This window comes from Podarcis muralis, chromosome 9 (genome assembly GCF_964188315.1).
Source record: "Podarcis muralis chromosome 9, rPodMur119.hap1.1, whole genome shotgun sequence".
Classification (NCBI taxonomy): Eukaryota; Metazoa; Chordata; class Lepidosauria; order Squamata; family Lacertidae; genus Podarcis; species Podarcis muralis.
In genome coordinates, this window is record NC_135663.1 from 37,554,787 (window position 1) to 37,575,815 (window position 21,029).

At 41.2% G+C, this 21,029-nt stretch overlaps 1 protein-coding gene across 3 annotated transcripts; it reads left to right on the plus strand.

Moving 5' to 3' along the window:
- Positions 1–85: 85 nt before the first annotated feature.
- REELD1 (reeler domain containing 1) lies at positions 86–16,896 on the plus strand. 3 transcript variants are annotated; one of them, XM_028743104.2, is made up of 9 exons: positions 86–1,588; positions 4,973–5,035; positions 7,168–7,384; positions 8,874–9,096; positions 10,537–10,709; positions 12,081–12,393; positions 13,378–13,441; positions 14,356–14,412; positions 15,965–16,896. In XM_028743104.2, the coding sequence occupies exons 2-9, from the start codon at positions 5,024–5,026 to the stop codon at positions 16,595–16,597; spliced, it is 1,692 nt and encodes a 563-aa protein (XP_028598937.2). In that variant the 5' UTR covers positions 86–1,588; positions 4,973–5,023; the 3' UTR covers positions 16,598–16,896. The 3 variants fall into 3 exon arrangements, with proteins under 3 accessions (XP_028598937.2, XP_028598940.2, XP_028598939.2); XM_028743107.2 differs by having other exon boundaries at positions 12,240–12,393; XM_028743106.2 differs by lacking the exon at positions 14,356–14,412.
- The last annotated feature ends 4,133 nt before the right edge of the window (positions 16,897–21,029 follow it).

Sequence of the window (21,029 nt, forward strand, 5' to 3'; positions counted from 1 at the left end):
GAGAATAACACCATAGTGGAACCTAACACCACACTGGAACCTTTCTCGGACTGCTAAAGTGTGAAAGCCTGTTTTCAAAAGTTTGGATGGCTTGAAAGATATGGCAAACTGCATGCCCTGTTTTTAAAAAGCACAGCCTCTTTCTTTAACTCTAGTCACACGGTAAAATCTTCAGTTGCAGTCTGAAGTGAACCAACAAAAATCTTAAATAGTGGGTGTAATAGTGACAATTCAACAATAGGAACAGGATGGAAGAAAAATCCAGGGGTAGCATTGTGCCAGCTACAAGTAAGCCCTGCAAGTGAGAAGCTTCTGTTTATGTGCCAGCCCTCCAAATCCTGGCAACCCTTTGCTCTCCTGATTGCTGTTAACTTTTTCTTCTTTCTCCCCCCTCAGCACACTGGGAGGCTCATAAATCTGTGTGGCTGCACAGAGTGCAGGATCTGACACGTAATATAAAATCCAGCAGCTTGAGCAGAATCCAAAGACTATTCTTTTTTTTTATTTTTAAAGCAGAGTCAGCCTTGAAACATGAAAGCTAAGAAACTAATAAAAAATAAATAAATTGGTAGGATGGGCTATAACAGAAATGGGGGGGCGGGGAGGTCTCTGTAGAGCTGCTGTGGTCAAAGTTCCACTGCATATTCCTCAACCATTCTTTAGGCCACACACACTTTCTTTCATACATTTGTGCCCCAAAATGTTCAACTAGATGCCTGACTTTTTAACCCGAGGAATGGGAGAATAGGGAGAAAGGAATTATAAACCTTGTGTTTTGCAATCTAACTTAAAACTCAGTTGCTGCAAACAAAATGTTTCCTTAGTCTGAAATAGCCATTGATGTGCGTACAAAGGAATCTTACTCCCGTTCAAAATATGTTTAGGATGTAATTCTATGTTCAGCTTATTGGGGAACAAGTCCCATTGAACTCAGCTTGGATCTACCTTAAAGGGGCATCTCTGAATAGGCATGTACAGGATTGTACTGCATGCAAAGCTAAACTAAAACAAGTCCCATAGTATAGAGTTGAGAATGTTTTGATAAAAAGTTATAAAACAACCCAGCATGGGGTGCCTTGTACATTATGATGTTCTCTGAACAACTTAAAGCTGCCTTTTAAAATCAGCACATACCTTTGAGTTGTGCATGAATAAGCATTAACAATTGTGTGAATACAACATTGTTCCATCTCCTCAAATAACAGAAGACCTTTGGTACAAGGAGGGAATAGCAACACTTGAAGGGAAGGAATTAATAATTGTTAACTTATTCACATTTCACATGGCTCTGTGCAGCATACAAAGAGAACACAATTTTATAGCATGTTTCAATAATTTATAACTCCTTGACAAGGGCTTGAGAAAGGACTGCCATGTAAATACAAATCACAGGCATGGTTTTCTATTAATGGCTTCTTTTTAAAATGGATGTTCCTTCAGGTTTACTATGTAATTTTTAACTTGTTTTGGAAAAAGGTTACAGGTGGCAAGGTCACTGGATCCCTTCATCTTCCAAAATGGTTGCTGGAAGTAGCTAAAGTATTTTGTTTCCAAACATCTAAAACAGTGTATTTATGGAATGTTTATTGTAAGTATATCCACTATTATATAATATCTTACCCACAGTTATTTAACCCTGTCACAACTCTAAAGAGCAGCTTTATTTAAGAGCCCTAATTCAAATATATGCATAGACATGTGCTGCATTGCATGCATAGCCCAAGATAATAACTGGCCATCCCCTTGTGTCATTGCAATGTAAACAGAGCAGCATGACTGGGAGTCATTGCAATTGTGTTATGTCTGTATGTTCTTTATTATGTAGCTGTACATTAAATCATGGGGACGCGGGTGGCGCTGTGGGTAAAAGCCTCAGTGCCTAGGGCTTGCCGATCGAAAGGTCGGCGGTTCGAATCCCCGTGGCGGGGTGCGCTCCCACTGCTCAGTCCCAGCGCCTGCCAACCTAGCAGTTCGAAAGCACCCCCGGGTGCAAGTAGATAAATAGGGACCGCTTACTAGCGGGAAGGTAAACAGCGTTTCCGTGTGCGGCTCTGGCTCGCCAGAGCAGCAATGTCACACTGGCCACGTGACCCGGAAGTGTCTCCGGACAGCGCTGGCCCCCGGCCTCTAGAGTGAGATGGGCGCACAACCCTAGAGTCTGTCAAGACTGGCCCGTACGGGCAGGGGTACCTTTACCTTTACTTACATTAAATCATGGCTATCCAGGAAGGCAAAACGGCTTAGCGACAGGGATGAAGACTTAACTTAATTGCTTTTAAGGAGAAAAGTGATTGAAATAGACATTTGGCTGGGAGTAAGCACCATTGAACTCCTTAGGGCTTAACATCTGAGTGTATAGGATCACACAGTTAATCCTACCTATATATTTGGCTGAACCTTCACTATTTGCCTTAGGGTCATTTACATAGTGAGCAACTCTTGGTGTGGATCAAGGCCTGCAGGAAATGAAAAAGTTGCTATCTTCTGTTGGGATCTTGAAAAGTCTAAAGCTAACTCAGTCTGTATTCTGCTGATTTGTAACAAGAATATGTAAGGCACAGTACTTTGGTGGCACTGTGGGTTAAACCACAGAGCCTAGGACTTGCCGATCACAAGGTTGGTGGGTCGAATTCCCGCGAAGGGGTGAGCTCCCGTTGCTCGGTCCCTGCTCCTGCCAACCTACCAGTTCGAAAGCATGTCAAAGTGCAAGTAGATAAATAGGTACTGCTCCGGCGGGAAGGTAAATGGCGTCTCCGTGAGCTGCTCTGGTTCGCCAGAAGCAGCTTTGTCATGCTGGCCACATGACCCGGAATCTGTACGCCGGCTCCCTCAGCCAATAAAGTGAGATGAACGCCACAACCCCAGAGTCACGCCACGACTAATGGTCAGGGGTCCCTTTACCTTAACCTTACTTTCCTATTATAAAGATGAAGCTTATTTGCCCAATATTAGTCTATAAAAAAATTGTTTGGTATCTTTTTTGATACTAAAACTGGAATTCTATACTCACCTGAGAGTTAAGTTCCACTGAGCTAAGGCTTCTGAGTGGACTCGCTGTAAGTTGCCCCTTATTTTCTGAAGTGTCTACTCAAGGCTAGTTGAGCATTATCATGTAGCAACTGCTTTAAAATGCCCAGACCGAGTCCAAACAAATTCCTCCCTTGGGTAGGAAAGTGCAACTGATAAATGATAGAAGTACAGGATTTCTGTGCAAAATATCTATAGCTCTAGCAATTTTAATGAATACCACTAGTGATAAAATTTGCCATCACCTACTTAGGCTTTCCTGAAAGGAGCAATTAATGAGGAAAATGACAATTAGCAATTTTTAAACTTCCAAGAATGCGTCTACAGCAGAACTAACAATCCTTCCCCAAAGCAAGAGTTCTAGTTTTTACTCTGCTTGATGAAGATTTTAAAACCTAAAGAGACATAAGTAGAACAGCCTTCCACTTGAGTTTTTCAGCATTCAAATTTTAAAGCTGTTAATTTTAAATCTGCTACATATGCCCCCAGCTACTGGATAATACACAGAGCAGGGTTGCTGTGATATTGAAGCTGTGGGACTTTTCTTGAGGAAATTACCTTGCCCCTTCCCTCTTGATTTTAAATATTTGCCAGGCCAAAGTGTCCACTTTCCAGAGGATTTTTGATTGGCTCTGCTGAGTGCTTTTGGCTTTATTTCTGCTGCTCTGTTTAATGTTGCTTATTAGTATTCATGGGGCAGAGGTCGTTAGTGTTGCATCCAGGGGCACAATGGTGCCCCTGAAGCCTTTTCCTAGTGCCCACAAAGCCTCTGAATGCTTCCCTGAACTTGGTCATGACGGGGTAATGGTAGTTTACTCCCCCCCCCCCGAAAAGTACATACAGTTGAAGGAGGAAGTTGGAAGAATGGCACTCTTCTTTCCTGTTTCAGCTCCATGTGCTTTTCTAGGTTCAGGTTAATTCTACCTAGATCCCTTGGAAGTAAGATGTGCATGCACTTCCTTTCTTTGGATTGGGGGGCAGAAATGACCAGGGTGGTGGTACCCATGGCACTTGCTCAAACATCCAGATGTGCCCACAGACCTAAAACATGTGAAAGGGAGGTTACAAATATTTTAGTATATATATATTTTGTGTGTCTGTGTATGTGTGTGTGTGTGCGCGCGCACACACACACACACGTTTAAATTATTTTCAGACTTTATTCTCGGTATTGGTTCTTCTTCACTGAGGCTGTTGTCAAGGAATATGGTATAAATAAATGCTATGCTGCTCATGCTCTAGTGCTTGGAACACCTGTTTTGAAACTTCAGTTAAGACTTGCAGCCTTTCTTCACGCTAAGAATGGGATTTTGTGGCCATGACCTATATTCTTGGTCAGAATCAATGACATCAGCCAAAGCGAGGGTAGAGAATAGGGAGCTTTAAGGATCAGGACCTTTCCCCTTTGTATAACTGCCTTTTAAAATGTTGTTGAAGTCAAAACATTTATGTTTTAATACAGTGAAATAGACGTGTCTAGGTCTCATTCCTTCCGTATTATTTTTGCTCTCAAGTTATTCCCATACAAATCTGAAAGGCAACATACTCAGTGTATATCCTTGAGTGCACAAAAGAAAGAACATCTTTCTTTGTGCTACACTTGTGTGGGGAGGTGAGAGAAAGAGGCCAGACCTTAATGTACCTGAAACACTAGATTATTCCCCAAAGTCTTTTTAATGGCTCTCATCCTATGTTCACTTTTAAGTTTATTTGAGATTTTCTTCCAAGTAAATGTGTATAATATGGTAGCCCAGGTTTTGTTTTGACTGTGGAAACTTGGTGTTGCTGTGTTTCTTTTTAAGTGGATGACTAGAGTGTGAAGAAAACTAACATGATTAAAACTGGATTTGAGCACTGACAGAGTTCCTGTAGGTATTAAGGATTAGCAGTAACAGCTGTTGCTCTTCTCATTAGTAGAGAGAGTAAAGAACTTTTTTCCTTAAAGGATGTTTGCCTGGCAGGCTGAAGGAGAAAATTGCTGAGTGTCTGAAGGAACATGTGTCCCAAGGTAAGAAACTGGCAATGTTAATGCAACTAAGGTGTTGAATACTAAGAGGAGATTTTATAGGGCTAAAAGCAAAATTGGGATATGGGGGAAATATCCTATTACACAGGAAAAATAACTTGTATATATTTAACTACTTGCAAAAATGGCTGTAGCAGGGATTATATTGGAAGATGGGAGTGTGTGTGTGACTCAGTTTGTTCAAAACCTGTTCTAATTCAAGGGCTGGGTTTTCAAAAAGGGATTCCTTTATATGGCCTTGTGTTGTCTTCAGTCTGTAAACGGTTTCAGAAATCATTGTGGAGGAAAAGAATTGAGCTAAACATTGGCTCAGAATAAGTAGTTCAATATTTAATAGCATCTGATCAGGCACATTCAAAGGTGGTAGGAAAGTCTATATAAGCTGAACTCTGCATAGACCCATTCTTGTGTATGAGCTTAAGGTGTTTTAAGACACTAATTTAAATGCCAAATGGCCGATATGGTCTGGTAGGATAGAAGAGATGACTATAGAAGCTTATGGGATCAGCTAATGGATAACTCTTTAATGAAGAACTGATTTTGCTGATAGGCAGACACAAATGGAAGGGGAAGGGATAGGTGGCAGGAGGAGATTGGATGATGGATCTGCAGTGCAGATGGAAATGATTTTTCTACTCTTGCATGTTTGCTTCACCACCCTTCATTCTCTCCAATCTTAACTCACCTTCCAGAAAAGCTGGGCTTTTGTTTTGTTTTGGAAAGTATGAATAATTAAAGGAAATTTTGGAGTCAAGTATGACACAAGGCCTTTAAACTTCACTGACCACATATGGAGTGGTAACACTCTTGGCACTGTACCTCAAGAGAAGTGACCATGAGACCTAGGCCTGACTTGGACAGGACCTTCTGCTGCTTGGACCTTTCCTGCCATAGCTCTATAGTGCTGCTCTACAGTCTTCAAGCACAGCTGCTTTTAATAATTACATGTATATTTATACTTTTGAAGGATTTATTTCCAAGAACACGAATATATTCAGCATGGGCTTTTAAATATATGAGCACCTCCCTTTTTCCTATTCTTCTTTGGTATATTTCTAAGTCAGTAGGGTTGTGTGTTCCAGCGCTGATCAGGAGGAGCACACAGAGGTAAAGTGAAAGGGGGGAATTTGGAGGACTGATAAAATGTTGGGTTTGAAATGCTAGATTTAAATGGCTATATTGGGACAGTTGTGAATGCTTAACTTTTAAAGATGCCTCTAAAAAGTATTTTAGAAAATAAAATGGCATCAACATGGTGGGTATCATTAAGTACTTGTGTCCCTGTTCACTATGGATGCCATGAGGACCAGCCAATAAGTGATACGAATTTTGTATATGGTCATAGGCTGCTTTGGGAAATATTTGCAAAAGCAGTATACAAATTAAATAGGTATGTGTAACACACACAGAGGAAGTTGCTTTATACCAGCTCAGAGCATTTGTTTGGCTAGGTTGATCCATTAAAATGGAAATACCTGGGATCTTCTGAATGAAAATCCTACTACTAAACCCTTCCCAACTTATTCTATGTCATCCCACATTGTACTTGCAGTTTCAATGGCTGTGTTGTCTTCCAGCTACTCAGTATTGGGTTTGAATGCTGGGGGAAATGCCAACTGCCCTTCAAGGATGTGTTAGCTGCAGCAGTGTCCTCTGAACTGTGTGTGGAATCCAAGTAGCTGCTGTCCATTCCCCGCGTGCTAAACATTGGGAAAGGTCCATCGATGTTTCTGATAGTTACCCCACTGCTAGCTCTCATTTTGCAGCATGGCCACAATGTAAGAGAATACATGCTCCGTCTGATTGCCATGAGCCAGAAGCATACTGGCAAATGATTTCAGATAACCACTTTGCCTGGGTGGTTACTGCCCTGCCACCCCAGCAGTTCCAGAATATGTCAAAGCCTGCTTTGTTCTCAAAGTGTTTTATTTCGTGGACTAACCAGGAAAAAGCTCCGGGGAAGATTAAAACCTCCTTTCTCACAGTCCAAAGCTTGTGAAATTGACAGTTTCATCTGAAATTCAAAGGTGTCACTGGTGTAGCTTCATACAAATTGTACTTTAAAAAATTGATTGAAAAGCACTGCAATAACTTCCAACGTCTTTTCCTGACAGGTAGAGGAAGAGATGAAAGTTCAGGCGCTTTTTGTTGTGTGGGCATTGACAATCCTGTGCTTAGTTTCATACACCGCAGCATTCTCCCATGGGGCCAGTCTTTCGGCATGTACTGATATGAGGCCCAAACATATCAGAGCTCACCTTCAGAACCCGCAGAATAACTATATTACCATCCATACCAATATATCCTTTTTTCCAGGTGACAAGGTTCCAGGTAAGGAGTCACAGCTAATTATGATGTTTTGGGGGAAAGCCAGAGGGATGTATTCAGGAGCGGGAACCTCAGCCTTGGGAGCCACATGTAACCTTTTAGGCCTTTCTGTACAGCTCTTGGGACTCTTCCCAGCAACACTCCTTCTCCACAGGCAATACTCTTTAATGTTGCTGCTTTGCATGAGCCTCTGGTGGTTTAGCCTGGCTGGAATGTGTCACTGAAACTCTGATAATGCTTTTTGCTTGCCTGGATGGTGCATAGAGAGTGGTATGTGAGTGTAACAACTAGCCCACTGTACAAAGGTAAAATGTGCATTCCTTGTTCTGCCCACTTTTGCTTTATGTCCCACCCATCATTGTGGCAGCTGGAAGTTTGCCCATTGGGCAATGCAGCCCTCAGGCTGAAAAAGATTCAAAGCACCAAATCCCTTCTCAGTTGCTCTTTGCTGCTTAAGATGGCCTGCATTTGCCAAAGTCCCAGTTGCTCTCCAAATCCAGGAGGACAAAACTGATTGAATGAACAGAAGAACGAATAACAAGCAGTAAGCAGATGTAACAGCAAGATTAAATTTGAAACACTAATTAAAATAGTCAGGGCAGTTTTGAAGATACTTATGTGGCTCACACAACGAGCACTTTATGGGTATGTTGGGAAGATATATTGCTTAAAAGGAAACTTGCTTTATATGTGATAACGTGTGTTGGGTGTAACTGTGTAAACAGAAATCGAAATGCAGTTATGCTCATGTATATTACAGAAGGAGTAGCTTGCATGTGACATTGCTTGGAATAAAACACCAGTGTCTTTCATACACAGTTCATGGATCACTGCCAGTTAGTTGGCTCTCATCGAAGGAGATGACTTGGCCTCCTGCTATGGAAGCTCTAGTGACTCCCTTCTGTTATGGCAAAGAAGGCTTCACTTTCACAGGCCAGAAATACCCCACCCTCATCCTTCATGTGTACAGTTAACAGTTAACATGTGAAGGGGGGGGGGGAATAGGACTGTGTTTGCTGGCCCCACTTTGACACTGTCTTAGTTGCTGTTCCTGCCCCCTGGTGTCCACACATTTGCACAGCTTCTGGCAGTAGGTTCTATGTGGATAAAACTATGTGCATATACTCCAGATCTGGTTGGACTCCAACTCCTATCATTCCTGGCTGAGAGTTGGATTCCATCAGCTTTATGAGATTTGGATCTCATCGTGATGAGACCAGAATGTTGACAGTAATCAGTGGAGGTCAGTATGGCAAGGCTTATTTTAGTGTCCCTCTCCCCGCCCCAGCCCCCCGGGACCCTAATGCTAATGTTGGCTGTGCTTAATAGATTACCAAGGGCAACATTTATTTAAAAATATCTAAAATTCCAACAACTTGGCATTGCCAAGCACACTTCCTAACATGGAATGTAGATGCAAATTTCACAATGCAAATATTAAAATGCATTTCCAAGGGCTTATGTTATTGTGTAACTTCCACTTTGTCCCCAGTCACTGTCAGGAGCACGCGTGATTTCATGGGCTTTATGCTTCAAGCTCGCAGGGTATCAAACGATCAAATTGCTGGCACTTTTGTTTACATTCCTCCTGGCTCCAAAGTGCTGACTTGTTTTGAAGATGGCGACACTGTTACCCATTCAGACAAGTCACTGAAGAGAAACCTGTCGTTCGTGTGGAAAGCACCCGATCAGCCCATTGGAGACATCAGGTTCTTGTAAGAAATTTTGGATTGTTAAGATTGAAGGTCTGCTTGATGGTTAACAGATTGGAAATCTACTGGAGGAATCCATGGGTGCTAGCTAACTGGCTCTTTGCAAAATTTACTGAGGAATGGTAGCATGATATTGATTCTAAGCTTAAAAACGTAATGGTCACTATAAGAGAACTTGAACCAGGTCTGCTCCATTATTGTTCCACCATTCCAATATCCCTTGGGTTCCACTCTGTTTGTAGTCCAGTAGGAATTCCACTTGTAGAAAGTACAACCCATTTCCCTACACAATTACTTTCTGTTTTTCTTTTTCCTTCAGGAAGGCTTTCATTAAAAAAGTTAAAATTATTTTCTATAAAAGCCTACCCAAAACAATTTATTAACTATTATTTTAAAAAAATCTTTCCTGCAGGAGTGTATGCTGAAAGGGGAAATAAGAGAAAATGTTTTATTTCTTCTCTTTGCACAGGTTTACAGTTGTACTCCTGAGGATTTAAGTCAGATATTTAAAGTCAGACAGAGTGGCAAAGCATCATTTTTATGCTTTCTCTTTTTAAACCTTTAAGCTGTATATAAATGGATTTCCAACATTGATCAGCTCTGCTCTCTCTGGTAAAGTGAAACCTCAACATTTTGGAAGGCGTCCAGCACAGGCAGATTTCATAAGCATCCTAAATGCTAGTAACCGCCCAGCCAAACAGGGCAGTATAGGTTAGGATTCCAGCCTTAGGGCACATTTACTAAACACTGGGCACAAGTCCTTTTAAGTAAACATTTTTAGAATTGAGCAGTACATTTTTTCCTCACACAGCTAGCTCTACCTGCCTAGAGAAACTAAAGCCAACTTTTGAGGGCATTCATAAGGCTGTTGTGGAAAGAGATTGCATTTTTCTGTTTCCCAGTGTGACACTTCAGTGCTAAGACAAGCTCCATCTATTAAAAATATGTCTTTAACCAGTATACATTTCTATTTGACCAGGCCTTTGTCTTTGTCTTTGATTAACATTTTATGTTCTTTTAAAAACTCAACAACTTTGGCTACCCTCCCTCAACAAAAATTCTGGCTACACTTATGACTTGGTCTCTATTTTTTATTTATTTATGACATTCAGTTTTCTTCCCCTTCTTGACTATGGTGCTATTTTTGTCAAATGTAAAATGAATTTTTAAAAAGCTGATTAAATTAAAAGTAACTCCCCCCCCCCACGTGTTTTGATTAGCTCTAATTGTGATTTTATTTAAAACCCCGTTCACTAAGGTTTCAGCTGGTTATTTGTTGTCATTTCAAAACAGAAAAGTGTTATGGTCTAATCCTTTAATGTCTTTTACGCTAATTCTGTTTGTAGATTTTAAAAAATTCCCTTTGATTTACCAAATGTTCTGATGATTTATTTATGGTACAGAATGACTAAAGCCTTGCTTCAAACACTTTTTTAAAAACAGTTTATCAGTCGTCCAGTCGTACTTTGTTTATTGGGCAAGGATTGAATCTTCCACTGTGTCTCAACAAACACAAAACAGAACCACAGCTGAAAGTAATGTAGCCCCCAGTGTAATAAAGCCAACACCTCTTCAAAAGTCTACTGATCTAAAAGGAGCATTTGCTGCAAGGAAAGGTATGTTTTTATCCGACATCCTCCCCCCCCCCTGCCAAAGTGGAACCTTTTTATAGGTCTATGCTATTTCACACTTCTATTATCTTATATGACTTAGAAGTATTAGGACTTATATTAGTGCAAAGCTTCTATGTTGGATTGAATTATAAACTCATTGTGTGATGCCCTGCATCATACTCAGAATAGAATCATTGAAATCACTGGACTTAAGGGACTTGCATCCATTGATTTCAATGAACCTACTCTTATGATTTAGTTGTGTACCACCCATTGACTCAGAAGTAAATACCACTGATTTCTATGGCCCTGATGTTCAAGTAAATATCCTTAAGATGATCTCCATTGGATTCAGTTCACACTACATTGTAAAGGGAATGGACTTTAGCAGAGCTAGATTGTACATACTAATTCTAAGTATTAAGCAGCTTTGTTGAGATCACTTGCTCTTGGATCTCACTTGCAATGAAATGCATGAGCACCTTATTGCTTGGAGGCCTCACAAGATCTCACTGAGAACTCTCAAAGTAATTCACAATCTCTGTGGATGACATCCATACAAGTTCTCTTTGAGGTTTTTTGGTAGAAGTGGAAAAGAAGAAGGGTGTGTAATTGTTGCTTCTCCCCTCTGCTCCTTTGTAAAACTAAATTTGCTCTTTTATCCAAGAGTCTAACTCCTTGTCCAGCTGACACACACAAACTTACTCCATCATTCCTCTTTCCCATCTCCTGTTTCTCTTCTATTTCTTTCTTCTAACTTCCTTATCTTCCTGCTTATCTGATTGAAAACAGAATATACGTACTAGCCAAAAGATGACACTTGTTTTTCCAAAGCTGTAAGGTTTTCTTCTTTTATTATAAGCTTTCTTTTATATTACTGCTTATTGTCATTGGGAATAGAAAGTCTTAATAAACACTGCATACATTGCATGAAAAGGTCCTGTTTTCAATACCCAGCTTCTCCATATAGATCTGGGAAAGACTCCTGTCTGAAATCCTGGAGAGCTGCTGCCACTTGGTGTATAAAGTTAGACAGTACTGAGTGAGGTGGACCACTGAACTGGCAGTAAAAGACAGTGTGCTGTGTTCCCAGAATGTAATGTGGGCTAATGAATGTGAAAGTATTTGCCTTACTGATTGTCATGATTTGAATGTCGTGATCATGCCCTTCTTGTGAGGTTCTCCAGAGGCACCTATCTGGCTACTATTGGAAACAGAAGCATCTAACAGATTAGATGTGTCTAATCCAGTACTCCAATTATGTAATCTTAACAAATAAGAAATATATACATAAGATAAGCATGTTCAATATTTTAAGAAATGTCTGCTAACAGTATTATATTTTTTAATGTTTTGCTTTGTGCTTAACCCCAGAAAGTTCCACTCCTGACACCATCTTAACTCAGTTTGCAAAATTTACACATACTAGTCTCACTCGGCTTGCAGCCACATTGATTTTGGATCCATCTTACAGTGCACGACAAGTCTCTGAGCCTCCTGACAATGGAAATGCTCTGTCTGAATCCCTTGCAGACTTGGTCACTTCACATGCCATCAGTCGCAGTAGAGAAAGACAAGCTAATGGAAGTGGCACAGTTGGTGATGTCACACTGGAGCCATCACTTCAGTTCCAGGATCTCGGCTTCATAGCACAACATCATTCCTCCAGCCACAGCATGTACAACAGGTACTGTGTGAGCATTACATGTCATGCTGCACATAACACTTATTGCACTAATATTTATGAATTTTGGATTTCCCAAAACATGGCAGAGTCTTAAAAGATTCTGAGTGCTGCATCTCTCTCTCTCTTTCTCTTACACGTTTGTATTTCATTTTGAGTGTGTAAATAATTGTAAAATAGCAGCAGCAGAGCTTTCAAACACTGCCAGGCGTAGGCATTCTGGAGGACTAAGACCAGCTAAATGCAAAATGGCTGCCATTTGAAAGTTACCTGGAATGATAGCTGTCTGGTAGCAAAATAAGATGCTCATGGAGTGAGACAGTCTCTGGAGAGATGGTCTCTGTGGCTTGTATCTAGTGTCACCATTGTGTGTGCAGAATTGACTTCCACTTGTGCAAAGGGAATTTTCCTTTCCCCTTTTCCTTCTGTCCCCTATGCATCCTCCAAATATCTCTTGGGGGGCCTCTCTGGAGCTGATTCTGGAGGTTGTGCAGGGGGCTGCAGTGGAGAGGAGGGGAAATGGAAGTCCCAGTGCTCACAGAGTGTTGGGCACAAGCCCATTCCTTGTCTTTGGTTTTCAGCTCCAGAGCTCACCTGAGCGTATGATTTCAAATGACCTTCATAGTGCCTATCTTATATGAAACAGATCTGATTCTGTGGCACATATGGGCTATGGCTCAGTGGTAGAGTAGCTAGCTTGCAGCATCTCCATGTAAGTCTGCAAAGGACCTCTGCCTAAAACCCTGGAGATGTGCTACCTGTCCATGTAGACAATGCTGAGCTAGACAAGCCAGTGGTCTGGCTCTGTGTAAGCAGCCTCCTATGTGGGATTCATATCTGTGACATACCATACAATTAAAGCATCCCCCCAACCCCAGTCCTGAGTAAGCTTTGGGAGGAATTTCCCTATGACAGTTAGGAACATGTGTGCAGAATACAAGCTGAATGAAATGTAATTAATTTACCCTTTGCTCCCCAACATTTCAGGAGAGAAAATACTTCAAGCTTTCCCATATCACAGCTTTGCTCTACATGTAAAAAAGGCATGGAGGTAAGCACTGGAAGGATGGCATTTGATTTGTCTTCAAGAAAGATCTTTGGTAGTACATTGTTACTGTTCTGCTTCAGCATTGTGTCTTTCTGACAGAAGCCTAATACAATAAAAGTGAGATGTATTTGCTTAAACTGGTACCACACTCTAATCTCAAAGAGGTGTGCAAATAAGTAAGAGCCATTGCAGTGACCCAACACATAGCTAAATCCTACTAATGATAAAATTTAGAGTCTCTCCTCAGACACAAATTCAAATGCTCCTGAGACCATTTTCCTGCTGCTTTGTAAGGCCTGCAGTCAGAGAGTCACTGAATGCAATGAGAACTTGTCTCATTATTTAATCTGCATTGAAATCGTAAGAGTATAACAATGTGGGACTGAAAACAAATCTGTAACTGTATTCCCACCCCCAACCATGTATATGGAGAACAAATTGTCCTTGAAGGCTTGAACTCAAAAGTATAATGGACACACTTCTGCTTTGCTTGCTTTGTGATGGAAAAGTCATAGGCTTGGTCCCATACTCACACAAGGCTGAACAGACCTTGTAGGGAATGTGTTGTTTGTTTGCAGAACATTTGGTTCAACAGAGGGTCGGCCTGCTGGTAATGGGGCAGAAGCCTTTTGCATGTAGAAACTCTGGTTTTTACTTGAGTGAGGAAGAATTCTTTGTGACTTGAAAACTTGCCCCCAGTCTACAAATACAGAGGATCCAACAAAAGCTTGATTTTAGCCTTCCGGAATCCTGTCTGGAATGTCTGGCACACGTAGACTGCATCTGAGGTCATTTCATGTCTCTTGATAAGCACAGATTGCCAAAACTGATGTGCTTAATTAGTTGTGACCTAGTTAGCTTTAAGATTCGTCGGATTTTGAAGCAAATAATTCTCTCCCCACTATTACTGGCTTCAGACACAGGCATGGTGTGTAGACCACAGAGAAAACAGGCCGAGCAAAGAAGTGCATTTGGTGAGTTTCTCTCCCCTTAAAGTGTCTGAATTTAGTGAAAATCTGAAGTACATTCAGAAAGACTAAATGAGCAGAGTGCTGCAGTACTCATGATGGCAGGTCCTGGAAAGAAGGCAAAATAGTCAATGTCTGATTTTCCAGTCAGTGGATTTTGATGTAGATCTCGTATATACTGAGGCATTAGTGCTGTTCTCGCTTACTCCAGTTAGAGGGCAGTAGACTCTCTGAAATCTTAAATAAGTTAAAGTAAACTCTTGGAAGAGAGTCCCACTGGGTTTGTGGTACCTTTTTATGCAGACATTCAAAGCTATTGTGTTCTAAGTGTTCATTTTGATGCCAATTATTCCTGGAGTTGTATAGACAGGAGACAGCTGGCTGTAAACAGCTCTGCTGAAAGAGGATAGACATGTCTTACAATTAACCCTTGGGCCATAGATACAGCATACGGATATGCTCTTTCAACTACTACGATTCTCAGTGGTAGTAGCTTTCCTAGTCCTGCTACTCAGTGTTTTCTTTTGCTCATGATATTAGGCACTGAGCAGAACACAGAAGTGATACAGATTCTGCTCAGAGGAGTTCTAGTTCATGGGGAAGAGACAAGGCAGCAGTGTCAAGGAGAGGGTAGTAATTGCCGCATGAATAGTAGGGTTAAGACATAGACTGTCAGAAGGCATAAAAGAACAGGCAGGTGCTTACTTCATAGAATAGGATAGGCTGAGAGATGGTGACTGGCCCAAAGGTCACCCAATGAACTTTATTACTTAGTGAGAATTGGAACATGCATTTCCATAGTTTTGCCCTTCTCTACCATATTGGCTCTCGCATTTCCATTTTCCATAACTGGCAATGGCCAAGAAGTGGAGTCTAACCTAGATGAATAATAATAATAAAAATAAATAAATAATTGTACTGCACCCATCTGACTGGGTTGCCCTAGCCACTGGAGTAGGATTTCCAACAAATATAAAAGCATAATAATACATTAAATCCTTCCCTATACAAGGTTGCCTCCAGATGTCTTCTAAATGTTGTATAGTTCTTTATCTCCTTGACATCTGATAGAAGCATTTGATTGATAGGAGAATAAAGTTAGCCTGTTGCACAGACATTTTTTGAGTGAGCACAGACCAGTGGGGTAAACAAAATAGTTCTGTAACATTCCTTTGCCCAAACGCCAAGCCCATCACCAAAGCATATAACGGCATCACAGTAAGAAAACAACATGCTCATCTCTGAAGGTCACACAGCATAAACCTGCTCCTACCTCTGCAAGCTAAAATGAGAATTCTGAATGCTAATCAATGGCTACCTATCTTCTTCCTCATCCCCTCCCATTGGTCTGATTCAATACTGTTCTAGGATCATTTTAAGAGCTCTTAAGAAGTGGTGTGCTATTATGATGAGAACAGTTATCTGTGAGAATTGTGATGATTCTAGTAGGCTAACGATGATAGTTTTGATCTAACTGAACAACTAAAAGGTGACTGTTTATCTCAGCCAAGACAATGGCTGTCACATCCCATGTGCACTTCATCTCTTTGTTTTTAAGGGGGTTTCTGCAACACCTAACCCAAGCCTTAGCAAGTCTGTGCTACCTGTTACAGCTTCACCGCTGGTCCACTTCCAGGATCCTCTACGCCTTCCAGGCATGGAAACAATATCAGAGCATTTAGGTAGTGAAGAGGACATGAGTGTCTATCAAAGTTTATCAGGAGCTTCAAGGAAGATGGCAGAGAAACAAGCAGCGACGTGGGTCGTTCCAGCAAACTTCCTGCCCCAGGCTGAACTTACATCACATGAGCAGGAGGGAAAGGGCAGAAAGGATATCCCTGGGAACACACTCCTGAAGGTAACAAGAGCCACACCCAAAGCTACTGTTCCTGGAGGAGGAGGAAAGCCACGCAAGGAGTCCCAGCTTGTAGTAGCTCAGCTGGGTGTTCTCCTTGGATGCTCTGCTGTCCTCAGCATGGTGCTGGCTGTTGGTCTACGCTGCATCCATTCCCAGTATTGTCACAAGCGAACGGAAGTGTCCTTTAGTGAGCCAGAAAATAATGCCATGGCACTTCAGGAGAATGGGGAGATGATGCATTTCAGAAAGATACGAGAGAACAGCTTTGTTCTAGTACAGGCAGAATACAACTGGATCAGCCCATCAGGCAGTGGGAAAAAAGCTGTTCTCTAGGGTGTCTACTAGCTCTTGGTGGTTGTTCTTCCTGTTAGATGTCAGATAGCTTCATCTGTAGGCCTGCAGTAGAAAATAATAGCACAGGAAGTGGAGCAGTTGCATATAACCATCTAAGCAAACCTGTTTTGTGTACACATGATTTTGTTGCAATGCAGATGTATCTAGCTACTTTGCAGATATTATGCAGATGTTCTTACTTTCAGATATGAAAATATAAAGGTATGTTTTGTTCAAAGTGTAACTCTTAATGCAGTTAATATTGCATACCTGCTCATTAAATTGGACTATTGTTGCTATTATGTTTCCTTTGTTGCCTTAAGGTAGTGCCAGAAATAGAAATCATTCCTCTGCCACTGAGTGTCACCTCCTAGTTCGTCTCTGCAGAAAAAGTTTCTGCTCTTGCAGTTCTTCTTTTCAAGTAAACAGAAGCCCTTTGCCCTCTTCTCACTTAGGTTGCGATGCCTTTGGTTTGGTGTGTGAGATTTCTCAAATCAGTCAAATGTTTGCCACTTGAGCTAACTTTCCTGTTTAGAAAAACAAAACAGAGCAACACTGGCAGTTAAGAAAATTGATCCATGGGATGCAAACACTGACTGGCTGCATTGTGAATTGATCTCCAGGAAGGAAACAAAGACACAGTAAATGCCACCTTTTGGCAGAGGAACATGGCTGCTCATCAGGTGTAAATGGAGAGAAAGCTGCTTCTAGCCATTTGCACCTTGATATGCTGGCTTGTTTAATCCTCACGGCTGGCAGTTGCTTTGTTTTCTACTTTGGGTCAGTTCATCTATTGGAACAATTGGAACAAAGACCTCAGGTCAACTCAGGAAACCCAATGGATGGCCCTATTACAACTTTTACAGCCTTTTAGCACTTTGACTGGAAAAACTTTCTTCAGATTCAGGTTGCGCTGGATTAAAGAAGGCCTGGGCAATGGTTCTTCTGAGACCAAGTAGAAATTCAGAGTTAATTGGCAAAGGCTATTTACTACGCTGAGTGCAAATCCTTCTCTAAGCATACCCAGAAGGTATGCTTTGGGGAATCCCAAAGTATGTAGAAATTTAAAAAATATCATTAAGTGGGGGGGACCCCAGGGAAGGCATGCTCAATAACCATGCAATGCTGGCTGACTGTGGAAGTAGGTGGGGCAAGAGAAGAGAAGACCAGGGAATCAGGAAATTTAATGGAGTATCCTGGGAATGGGAATGGGAATGGCTGGCTGGCCCTGAAGAGAAGCACTCTAAACTGCAACATTGTTGCAACTCTCACTTTAAAATCACATATCTTTTTTAAAAAAATTGCTTAACCTGAAATAGATTTAAATAGTTGTCAAGACCATTAAGTTGTCATAGAATGGGATGCACTGGGCATGCCTCTTCTTACTCCCAGAGCTTGCTATGTATTTATTAGAAACATTAATATCCCACCTTTCATCCTCAATATGAAACACTCTGCTAAAAGATTTTTGAAAAGACTTCAAAACTCAAAATATATGCAAAATAAAGTACAAGGCAGCAGCTAATAACAGGGAAATAGTGAGGGAAAATAAAGGTGATGACCAGGAAGAAACAAACAACTAAAACATCTCTCAATCCCTTTTGGCAACAGGCCATACAGGGTGTGTGGCCACATCTTCCCTGAATTATTTTCAGCTGCACAATTATGTGTTTCAGATGAAGGGATTCAGGTTAAGGATGGAAATGAACGAGTGCACTGAAAAAGGTTGAGAAAGTATGATGAATTACTCATTCATTTTCATTAGAAGCAAATACTGCAAAACTTTTCACTGGAAAATAATGCAGGCTATCACAAAAATCATGGTAAGAAAATATGTGCAGCTGAAGTAAGTAAAAAGCTATTACAGAAACAGAGAAGACTGAAAAATGAATGTTCTTCCTAGAAAGATAATCTGGATCTGTCAACTAAGTCATAGGAAAAGTGATTAACCTAGTCATATATTAAGTGTCTTTTTTGTTAAAGTATTGGGATGTTTTCAATTGAGCATCCTTTCTCTAGCTTCATTGAACAAAATAAAAACTTTGTGCAATGCACAATAGTTGGGCTGCTTAATTTTAAAAGCTGCCTCTGTTCAGTACATTGTTAATGCAATCCCTAATTAACTGAGAAAATGGGTCAACAAGCTGGTAAATATTTAAAGAACTATCAGATTTCATTTAAAAAGTTTGCGATGATGGCTTAGCAGTTTATGAATAAATTACAAATTCTTAAGTCCTCCCGCACTATTTCTGTCTGTCTATGTTTAATAATACTAGATTGTTATAGCTTAGGATGTTTTTTAAACACACACACACACACACACACACACACACACACGCCCTTGCCCATTCCTATCTTCTGTAGAGAAGGTTAAATGTGCAACTTGAAGTGCACATAAATTAATTGATGGTATCGTAGTTTGTCTCCACTTGTCATGGACAGCCATATTTTAGTAACCTGGCTGCCTCCCAGGACCATTTGGCGAGGTGAGTTTAGTAAACATGGAGCAAGATGGCAGTGCGAGGTTACACAAGTGATAAAATTTGCTCCCAGCTTTTGCTCGGTCAACATATCTATTTTTAACCCATTAACTGAGCATTTTTTGTTCCCTGTTTTGTGTGAACTAAAAAGAGATCAAATATGGGTTAAAGTTCAACCCCCAGATCAGGGCACTGTCTGAAGGTGCCTGATGCAGCAACCTTGTTGAAGCTGAGCTGCTCAGGGTCTGATTCTGATCGGTGCCTGAGAACCCTATGGAGACCTCTTTAAGAGCCCCATGGCAGAAAGGCAGGATTATAAGCGTTTATTTATTTTAATGAACTTAATTCAGTGGGTATGGGTAACCTTGACATCACAACCTCTAGTCCTCAGCTCTATGCCTCTAGGAAGAGAGCAAGATTATATCTCACAGTGTTCTAAGGGTGAAGAAGACCAGTCATGGAGCACTTTGTAAATTAGTATTAGTAGTGAAGTTACTTACATACCTAAAAACAATTCTTGGTACCGTTTCTTTATCACGCAGTAGCATGAACAAGCAGTGCAAACCAAGGTGCGATTATCCAAGGAAGGGTGGTATGGCTCTCCACAGTTCACGATGAGCTCTATAGGACAAAGACAATGGACTGCAGGCAGCAACATAGTTAAGAAGTTCAAAACCTTTTGTGCTTCCCTTCCTATACTAGTGTCACCGGGAACTGGACAGGAGCTGCATGGGGCTGCATGCCACTGGTGGGTGTGAATTTGGCCACCTCACACTCATCCCGCTCACACATGCACACAGCCGAACTCCTCAAATGATCTGAGCAAATTGGTCGAGGAAAGGGATCATCACCCCCTCTCTGCTCTTCACATGGTTGAGATGATGAATGGGAAGAGGCTGATTCACATCATCAGCCCAACTCTGCCCACACCAAAGCTGTGTCTGTGTTGGTGCTACTGTCACCAAAAGTACTAGGCCTGAGGGTCAGAAAAAATTGCACGGGGGCCAGATTAGCCACTCCTGCCTGATATTGTGCCCTTTTCCTTTCTCCCATATAAATATCTGCCGTTGCTGCATATGGGAAGAATGACAATGTGGAGCTTGTGGATAATGTAGTTGCGAGGCAAACTGGGTCTTCTGCCTGGACCCTGTTTTCAGGGACACCACAGAGCACATGGAAATATGTTACCCTAGATTGTGTAGGCACTTCCATCACCCAATCGCTGTGAATCATAATGAGGTTACAACTAGTATTTCATTCGGAAAGAACACCAAGCTATGAGCCATGTAAGTCAAGCGAACTGCAAGGAGTAATGAAACACAAAGCCAAAAGTGGGCATCTCTGGAAAAGAGGAGTGATAATTAAAATTAGCAATACTGATCAAATATAGCAATGGCAAATCAGTCACTATCAATACTGTATTAGCTAATTAAAGCACACATTACCTTTTTAGTACCAAATGACACTGTCACACCTATGACCTTCACTGCCGTTAGCATGAGTGCCTAATATTAACATACTGAGTGCTGGCCAAAAGCTTGACTACATGAACTGAGCTTATTTTGACAGGGCATGAGCCCAGTGCCAATGTTAGAGCTTGGCAGAGGATGATGTGCGAGTTATTCTTGGCAGCTACTGAGTAGCAAGTAATTTATACTTCTAATGAATGATTCTAGAAGTAATGAAACCTCAACCATGCAAGACCCAAGTTCCAAGAAGCAGCTACTCAGATCCTGGGCACCTTACAATGTATTCTGGTGATCTCAAAATATCTATTGCTAAGAATAGCTTGAGGTGGCAGGGGACGACAATAACACTTTTATTTTGGACAAATGCAGTCTTTTGTGTGCACTCTGGCGTAGCTCTCTTGCAAATGAGAAGGCAATGCACTGGCTATGCTTTGCTGAGGGTATAGTGGTATTGCTAGGCATGAAAATATAGTTACAGAATTT